At 43.0% G+C, this 9,853-nt stretch overlaps 1 protein-coding gene across 1 annotated transcript; it reads right to left on the minus strand.

Annotated features, from left to right (window-relative positions):
• Positions 1–4,900: 4,900 nt before the first annotated feature.
• LOC121943735 (alpha-(1,3)-fucosyltransferase 4-like) lies at positions 4,901–6,560 on the minus strand. The gene is made up of 2 exons (XM_042487338.1): positions 6,461–6,560; positions 4,901–6,290 (listed from the first exon to the last, which is right to left on the minus strand). Exon 2 carries the CDS (start codon positions 6,213–6,215, stop codon positions 5,049–5,051), a length of 1,167 nt encoding a protein of 388 aa, XP_042343272.1. The 5' UTR covers positions 6,216–6,290; positions 6,461–6,560; the 3' UTR covers positions 4,901–5,048.
• Between the last annotated feature and the right edge of the window lie 3,293 nt (positions 6,561–9,853).

A 9,853-nucleotide genomic window follows, 5' to 3' on the forward strand; every position in this document is an offset into this window, starting at 1 on the left:
AGAGGGGGTCTGGACGAGAGCTGAGAAGGATCTTTGTAATAAGCTGGAGCTGGTAGTTAAAAGGTTTAAATCATATTAAATTGCCTCAGATTCTGGGTATTCATCAGCGCTCACCTTCAACTTGTTCAACGGTTACGCCACCGCCGGTACCTTTGAATCACTATCTCATATTGATACATCCAATATTTTACCTTGTTGCCAAGCAACAACTCACCTTATCCTCTGTAAACTTGTCAGCCTGTGACACGGGTGATATTTCATCCTGCAGGAGAGCAACAGGAAAGAAGAATTACGGTTTCCATCTCTTTGACTTTGAATTAACTGTGATCTGTATTTCACTGATCGAGATATGCCTTATCTGCATCCTGGAACTCTGGTCGTAATTTACGTTTTTATGCTGTTCAAAGTACCGTTCATAGTTATCTGAGTGATGAATTCCTGTGAGAGGCATCACAAGCCACAGAGTCGTTTCTGCGATGTCTGTGAAGAGAATCATACACTCACTCGTCCTCCCCCTCTGAGGACTCCTGCTCCTTCTGGGTCAAAGACCTTGAAGGCGCTGAGAATCGTCTCCTCGGGGTCAGTTTCTGACAAAACACAGAATAACACAGGTAGATAAACTGTTAGAGCTGTTCGACATGATGCACGCTGCACTGACTCAGTTACACATGACACTGTGTCATTACTGGATTTTATGAGTATTGTTTATTTTGGAGGATGCAAAATTTTTAAAAATTTAAGGAGGTTTAGTGGCATCTAGCGGTGAGGACTGCAGACTGCAACCAACTGAAACTTCTCCCAGTTAGATTTCCTTCAGTTTCCATTGTTCAGGAGGTTTTCACTGCGAGCCAGATTATCTGCAGCAGTCTCTTTCTGTCCAAACCAAACAGACATTGTGATTTAAACTGGTAAAAACACTCTTGTGGCAGAGAGAGCTGCTACTTACCGTGGCTAATGCAAAAAAAGCATGGTTTGTCTGTTCTGGGCTGCTGTAGAAACATACCAGTGCACTATGCTGGACATCCTGAACGAGGACTCGCTCCCTATGTAGGCACATCAAACTGACATCAGAGAACTAGCGGCGATTAAAGCTCCCTGCTGTGTCGCCTGATGTCGCCTGTGTCTCAGTCAAATAAATGCACATAAACACACTAAACTGAAGGCCAACCAGCATGTGCATTCTGTGCAAAGACTGTGTACAAAGAAGGATGACGTGCCCCCACTTACCCCCACTATGTTGAAGTGAGGTAAAAATATCCGAGATACGGGATAGTTAGCCAGGTAGCACATTAACAACACAATTCAGTATGCGCATGTGAACAAGAACACAAACCACTAGGAAACGTTTCTGCTAAAGAGCTCAATGGCGTAAGAAAAACAAACAAGTCTTTTTCAAACTCACTCTCTCGTGACTTTAGCCCTTTGTCTACTTTCCTTACTTCAGTTTCTCTTCTCGTGCACTGAGCTGAACTACCAATAAGAGTGATTTCATTCGCCAATGGGTTTTGCTGCCGCTGCGGATTCAACATTTTAAAGTGCAGGACACACTGCAGTGACGAGGGCCACAGACGCTCACAGGCGGCCCAGCGTTGACCATCGGCTTGGTGTCAAAAACATGATGATTCTTATTTTCATGTGATTATACACTAAAGAAAACATACTATTTGTATTATATTCCATCTCTGCCAATATATCCCCCCAAATCCTAAACACTGGACCTGTCATACAGAAAATGAAAACTGTGTTGCACATCAAGATAGTACTTGACTGTTTTTTCTGTGAAATGTCTGTTTTCATGCACCAGTTCCTTCTGTCCAAGACAAGTTTTTCCTTTGGGAGACAATAAAAGCAATGCTGAACTTTAAACTTGACTGAAGCATGAATAAATGATCAGTTTCACTAAAAAAATAACACAAAGCAAACTAAAACAAAAAGTTTAAATATTCATTAGGGTTCCCAGTCAGTCAAAGTTACAGTTGTAGTGTAGTATTTAAGAAAAAAGTAGTAAAACCCAAATACAACAACATTAGATTTAAATATGTGATTATTATTTTTTATGTGCTCTTGTAACTTCATTCTCAGTTGTGCACACATTAAAACATAAAACTGATAACTGATCAAGATTCAATAAAAAAAATCTTGTTTAAGACTCAAAACTCAGAGTTTAGAGCCTGGTCTCACTGCTAGCTCATCAAAAACCGACACTTGGCAAATGCCCCTTAGCGTCAGACATCGAGGCACAGAGGCTCGTGCTAGTATGTGTAGCATACTGAATGTCCAAAACCGACACAAGAGGGGTACCTAGAACATCGACGTTCGACGTTTAGAGCCACTAATGAAGGGTCAATATTTGCCGAGTTGGGAATGACAATGAGACTTGAAGTGGGACCTGTCAGTCTTGACTTGGGACTTGAGTGCAAAGACTTGAGATTCATTTGTTACTTGCAAAACAATAACGTGGTCCCACCTCTGTTCTCGCCATTGCGTGGATTTTCTTGCAGTCTAATTTTTGATCGGATGAGGTCTTTAGAAATGATAAGAGGAGTTCCCTTCAACAAATATCCAGCACCTGTTCTGTCCAGAAAACTGAGGCTGCGCTGTGCATACTTCCAACAACGGAAATGATGCTGAATGAGGACATGTCAAACAAGCTTCAGGACATGCAGTGGATCTATATTTGAAAGCATAAAAAGTGATTTTACTCACAGTAACTAGATATGCCTATAACTCCCTTGTGTTCATGAATGGGATTATGACAGGGATGAGGGGTCTGGATGTTCTGGCCGTCTGAAAGCATTATTGCTGATAAACGTCAGCGGTTTCAACAGCTGTTGAGGCATCAGCTCATTATGAGGAGCAATGTTATTCGCTGCCTTTGTGCCTGCAGGAAATTTCTCATTTGACAGTGTAAAGTGTTAATTCTGTGTCCGGGGCTCTAACTCAGAGGTGTAAATTTAAATGATCCACATCACAGCTTCTGATTCCTATCAAGTGACTCCTGAAGCGCACATGCTCCCCTCCTCCTCCATTCTCTTGTTTTCAAGGTTTTTCTGTCTTGTTGCTGGAGCTTAAGCTATGACTATATATAAAGGATAGTTAAACACCAGCCAAATGAGCACGGCTGTGTAAATAGCAACCTTTAATGAAACCGTAGAGGATGTGTGCACTAGTACAGCTGTGGAGCGGCACTGAAAACACCAGGTTTGAGGACTAACGACACCTTTAAGGTCATTCTGGTTGGTAATCAGTCAGTGATGTGCTCTGAGGGCTGTTTTAGGCATGCGTGGACTATAACACACACATCAACTATGCATGGTGATGAACTTACAGCAGATCAGATTCAGGGATGCTATGATTTACATCATGGCTGCATAAGACAATGAACCCCTGGGCACAGATATGCAAAGGGCCCCACCACCTCTGGAGCAAGACACACAGACTTTGATGTGGTCTTGTATCACTTTGCAGTTGGTATGCATCTTTTGGTGATTTTGTGTCTCTTTGTGGTTGTTTTCATGTCTTTTTGTAGTTCTTTGGCTCTCTTTGAAGTAATGTTCTTTCTTAAAAAGTTAATTTTGTGTCTCTTGGAGGAAATTTGGTGTCTTTTTAGTCCTTTCGTATCTCTTGTCAGTCCTTTTGTGTCCCTTTGTTTTTTTTATTGTAGTTATATTGTGTCTCTTTGTTCTTTTGCATCTCTTTATGTTAATTTTGTGTCTCCTTGTTGTTATTTCACTCTCTTGAAAGTTTTTGTCTTATAAAGGTAGTTTTGTGTCTTTTAAATGTAGTTTTGTAACTTTCTGATGTAATATTGTGTCTTCTTACAGTTGTTTTGTCTTTGTCATCATTTTTGTCTTGGATGTAATTTTGAGCTTTAAAAATGTAGTTGTGTGTCTCTTTGTAGTTATTTGGGATGATCTTAGGAAATGGTTGTTTTGTCTGTTTTGGTGGGGGACAGGGGTATTTTGGGGGCTTTTCTTGTTTTTTATTGATAGTGCAGCTAGAGTCTGACAGGAAAAGGGGAGAGAGAGACGGGATGACATGCATCAAAGGGTTGGAATCAAACCCAGGCCACTGCAAATGCCTCATCAATGTGGGACGCAAACTCGACCTGGTGAACTAGAGATTGCTGTGTTTTGCCTGTTTTTGTAGTTATATTGTATGTCTCTGTAGTAGTCCTCTGCATCTCTTCGTGGTCATTTTGAGTCTCCTCCTTTTCAGTAAATCGAGTGACATTTTGCAAGTGAAGGCCAAAGGAAGGATGTCCCCTGACACTCTGGGCGTCTGGGCCGTTGCTCTGTGGACCGTTCAGCAATCCTTCCATGATTTAGTGCTCAAGTACACATGCATAAGAAATAAACAGGCAGATGTTCATGTACTTTCTGGAGATGGTCTCTGTAATACCACCCTGAATCATACATACACATCAACTTACACATTCACATACTCCTGAATATATTCATTACTTGTCCCAAACACAACACTCAGTTAACATACATGCTTTTTGGCACATTTTAATAATCTATTCAAAGCTATATTTTCTTGATGAGACAAGCTCTGATTTCCATTTCGCTCCTTTATAAAAGTGAAAAAACGTCAAACTTTATTTCACTTGCTATTGTTTGTTACTAACTTGCAGAAGATCACCATATTAAAATCATACTTACATAGTAACATAATGTTGCATGATACTAAATTTGAAAGTGAGGATTTTGAAATATTTGGCAATGATAAACGTAAAAAAAAAACAAACAAAAAAAAAAACTGGACTTGACTTCACATAAGTATCACACAGGAAAGCAGCATTTGTCAATATGACATACAAATTCTTCAAATGGAAAACAGTAGCCTACAGGAACAGACTCACTCAAAATCAAAATTAGTCACACATTATGACAAGTCATTTTCAATTATCATGTTATTGTATTAAAGTCATATAAATAAATCAAACAATCATAGTTGCTTATAAATAGATTTCGGTTGTAAACTTGGACAGCTGATGGACAGGGAGCCTCACTGTCACTCAGGTGCTGGGTGTGATTTTGCTGTTTTCACGAGTGAAACCATAGTGTCAAATCTTTGATCACGTCAGTCCTGCCTCTAGTCCTCCTCACCGCCTTGCAGGCCGTGCAATAGTGTTCAGCCCAGAAAGTGGGCTGGTGCACGCTGTAGCCGCCTCTCCAGTCCAGGTGCCGCCTCAGCCGGTCCGGGTTGCGCCTCAGCATCAGCAGGTACCGAGCCAGCCCTCGCACCGTGGGGAAGTCGTCTACGTGGATGAAGGCCTCGGGGGGCAGGAAGCGCTCATAGTTCCGTCTGGACGGACCCAGGACCACCGGGACGGCCCCGGCCCGCACCGCGTTCCACAGCTTCTCCGTGATGTAGTCGGTGTACTGCGAGTTCTCCAGCGCCAGGTAGAACTGGTACCGTCCGATCAGCTGCACCAAGCTGCCGCCGCCGCTGTCCTCCGGTACCGGCCGGCCCGCGCCCCCAAACACATCCACCTGCACGTACTTACGAAGCTTGTAGTAGAAGGCCACCCGCGCATGGGACTCCGACCAGTTACTGACGACCCAGGCTAGGAGGCGGGGCCGGAGGAGGTGTGAGCGCGAGGGTGCGCGGAGCGGTTGCGCAACGCGGTTCTGGAGACTTTTGCCTTCACGGGGGACCAGATACCCGTACGGCAGGAAGATATCAGAGTCTGTCCGGTAGGTTAGTGACAGGTTGAAAACATCCTCAAAAAGCCACAGTTTGGGTGTGTGCGCGGGGGATTCATAGTTCATCCATATCCACTTTTGCGCACGTGGCCGCGGTTCCGGTGGCAAATAAGCGCTGCCTACGGCAATATCCCGGTGATGAATGATCACAGCGTCAGCCTGCCCGTACGTGCTCTCGTCGTCAGTGAGCGTGCACCCGCTAATCTGATAGATCTCAAAGCAGTCCAGAAGTTTGCGGTACCGTCCGAACGGATGCGTCCATATGAGGAGCGTCACCGCGCTGTCCTCCTCAGAGACAAACGGTTCCTTCGTGAACGGGTCCGGTAAGTAGAGCAGGAAGACTCCTAGAAGGAACAGAAAAGCGACGGTAGCCACGCACACACACGAGCAGGTCCTTTTGAGAACAAGTGCACGGCATTTCTCCAAACCGGAGTGCCTCTCGGTGTGCCGGTGAGCTGTGATTGTGGAGCGGGCCGCTGCACTCCTCTGAGCCCCAGCTCCCATCGACGTCCTTCACTCTGCAGTGTCCCCCAAAGTCCAGACACCTCATACAGGACCAGTCCAGGAAGTAAATTACTGCTGCAGCAATATAGAACAGAAAATCTTTACAGCCTGCTGACACACCTTAATGCCCTACTTTAAACGTCATTGTCACTTCAGAGGAGATAATGAGTGCATATAAAGGTCACATTGTTTGACATGGAGTAACTACAACAAGTTTCCTCCTGCATTGTTGTCTCCTGTCCTACCTGTCATCCTCAGCGCTCGATTAAAAAACATTTGCATCTGTGCTTTAGCTCAAACATTTTGACGTGGCAGCGTTGGTCTTGGTCTGGGTTCCTGTTACCGGTGAATGGGGCTTTTGTGCGGCCTGCTGACGACTGGTCGGCCTCCCAGGCACTTTTAGGTTGGGTAAACACTTTGACTGAGGGTGCGGTGTCCTGTCGATGAAGTCAGCAGAGGTCATTTTGTAAGGCACAAGGCATATTTTTCATTAAGATTGTAAATGACTATTTGTATAAAAGCATATACTTTATAGGCCAGGGATCAAATCAGAAGTCTGTAAGGTTTGGAGAACAGGCAACACTGGAGACTGATTTAGAGTTACGGCCAATAAACTCATATCATATCATATATATTCTTAGATCCTTAGATCTAAGGGGTTGACGCTGAGTGGGCCTACCTGGCACAGCCTTGGGAGCCCAAAATGTCAGCAACCCCCCGGCCTTCAGCTGTAAAATGTCTCTAAAATAAAGCATGTACAGACCAGGCAGGGACTCAAAATGACAACAAAGAAGAGAAAAGGTCATAAAGATTTCAAAGGAACTACAAAGAGACACAATATAACTACAAAAACAGGCAAAACAACTCCAAAAGGACAAAAACAACTAAAAAGAGAAAAAAATAACCACAAGGTGACACAAAATGACTACAAAGCAGCTCAGAATTTCCTCAGAGACACAAAATTTCATTAGGGGACACATAGAAACACAAAAATGCAAATGAATCACAAAGAAACGCAATATAACTACAAAAAACAGCCAAGCAATTACAAACTGACACCAAACAACGACAAAGACACAAAACTGCAACAAGGAGACACAAAATGACTACAGAGCGACACTAAATTAACTCAAAGAGACTCAAATGACTACGAAAAGACAAAATAACTACAAGGAGACAGATTTACAACAAAGAGACACAAAACCACAAAAAGATGCATAATGACAACAAAGAGATGCATAACCCCCACAAAGTCTGTTTATCTTTTACCCCAGAGACACAAAATTATTCAAAATAACCACAAAAGACACAAAAAACCCTACAAAGAGAGGGAGATACAAAGTGATCAAAAAGACACGACATTACCTTTGTAAGACACAAAATAACTACAGAGACCCAAATAAGTGCATAAAGAAACAAAACATTTACAAGGAGAAACAAAATGACCCAAAAAAGCACAAAATTACCCAAAAAAGCACAAAATGACCAAAAAGACAAAAATTGCACATAATTACCTGTGTAAGACACAAAATTACTTCAAAAAAAGCAACAACTACAAAGACACACAAAATTACTTTAAAGAGACACGTTTCATCAATAAGACAGAAAATTTGCTCAAAGGGATCCAAACGACTACAAGAACTAAAATAAAAAACAACCACAAGGAGACACAAAACCACAAAAGGTGCATGACAACCACTAAGAGATGTCAAACCACCTGAGTCTGTGTCTTGTAGGAGAGGTGGCGGGGCCCTTTGCATATCTGTGCCCAGGAGCCTACTGTCTTATAGTCTGTCCGTGGGTTGACTGATAAAAAAAAATCTTTTTGTGCTCAAGATGATAAACTATGTAGGCGGACCCTAAATTTTCATACATGTGTCTTTCACCACTAGGTGTCTCCCTACACAAGCACAAAGTGGGGGGTAAAGTGTCCTGAGCTGCTGAGTTGTGTAGTCACATTGGGCTTTTTCTCCAAACATGCATGTTTAATTTGGCCAATGAATAAACATTTCTGCTGGAAGTTAGGCAGGCAGCAGCGAGGCTTTGAAAAGGTTTGTCTTGGATGTTTTATTTATTAGATATGACCCAGCATTGCAACACCCTCTAACTAGAAATCTTAATAAATGACTCACAGTTTTAATTTGGTGATCTAACCTAAACATACGGGGGAGCAAAAAAACAAAACAAAAAAAACCCCACAAAGCATTAGATAGTGACACTCTCTTTGAAAAAGCAGCCACTGTACAGGCCGTCATTTTGTGAACACATTTTGATCAAAAGTCATGAAAAAATGATGAGGCGGCGGGCTTGGAAATCCTGCGCTGTGTGTTGTGTCTGATCTCTGGTGGGCAGGAAAAACATGGCGTGGCTGGGACAACATTATTCCTCCCCACAGACTCGGAGTATGTCATGAAGTCTGAGTGTGAGCGGAAAAAAATGGCAGACAAGGAGGAGTGGGAGGAGATGAAGCAAGAAGCATGTGTGTCTCCACTGGGTCCTCCTCCTTCCTGTTACATCCATTCACTTTTCTTCACCGTGGAGCGAAAAAAAAAAAAAAGAAGATCTCTGTGTGTTTGTGTGCGTGCATGTGTGTGTGCGACTAGTTATCCCCATAAGAGGTTTTGTATTCTTTCTGCATTATTTATCCTCCCTTTCATCTGAACAGTTCTATTTTCAGCCGATCATTTAATGTCCTGCCTGGGGTTATCTTGTGTTGGGAAGAAACTCGGCTATCTCATAAGTTATGGAGACATGGCAAGGCTCAGACGTTACACACTCACGCACACACACACACGTATGTCTTCCCTCACAAATAGCAGAGGTGACCGAGGTCAGGAGATGACACACAGGGATGAGTTTTGTTTGTCTTCTTTCAGTTCGGTTTTGTTTATTTTAATGCAAATGTTGCTGGAAATGTGCTATAATTAACTGATTAGTGATATGGTGACATTTTGTTCAGCTCAAATCACAGCCAGGGTGATGCACAAAGCTTGGCATTTATATTTGCTCCGTTTTTCCGCCTCTCTCTTGCTAGAAAATAACTTTTTTTGTCATCTTTCATTTGCTGTTGCAGACCTTGAATCTCCGGGAAGGAGATCAATATCGTGTCATGTGGGGCGTCTCAGGTCATTTTACACGGACAATGTCAACCATCTTTAAAGGATTAAGTGACGAAACTGCACTTATTAGTGTTATTGCAGGTCAAACACACAAATAAATTCAGACTTTACAGATTTTCTTCCCCCAGCTTTGTTCGTGTTTACTGCAGCCTTCCTGTTTGTCAGAAGTAATACCGCTGTGTATCTGTACGTCTTTCTGTGTGCGTGTGAATCATACCAGCACACAGAGAAGCATTCAGTTTTTGATGGGACCCCCAGGTCTTCACTCATCTTCCCTATTGATTTTCTCTTGCTTTCCTTTTTGCACTCCCAGGGGATGGGATGTCTCAATTGGTCCCGGCTGGTGAAAGAGAGTGTGAGCAATAGACAAACAGATAGAGGATGAGGGAAAGGAGTGTGAGAGAGTGAGAGGAAAGAGCAGGAAGAAAAAAATGAAGAACGTTGAGAGAAAAAGAGGAGGAAGAGGCAGGAGGGGCCTGCGAGCTCCCTGATCACAGAGGCCCTCGCTGACCCCTGACC

The sequence above is a fragment of the Plectropomus leopardus genome, chromosome 5, assembly GCF_008729295.1.
Source record: "Plectropomus leopardus isolate mb chromosome 5, YSFRI_Pleo_2.0, whole genome shotgun sequence".
NCBI lineage: Eukaryota > Metazoa > Chordata > Actinopteri > Perciformes > Serranidae > Plectropomus > Plectropomus leopardus.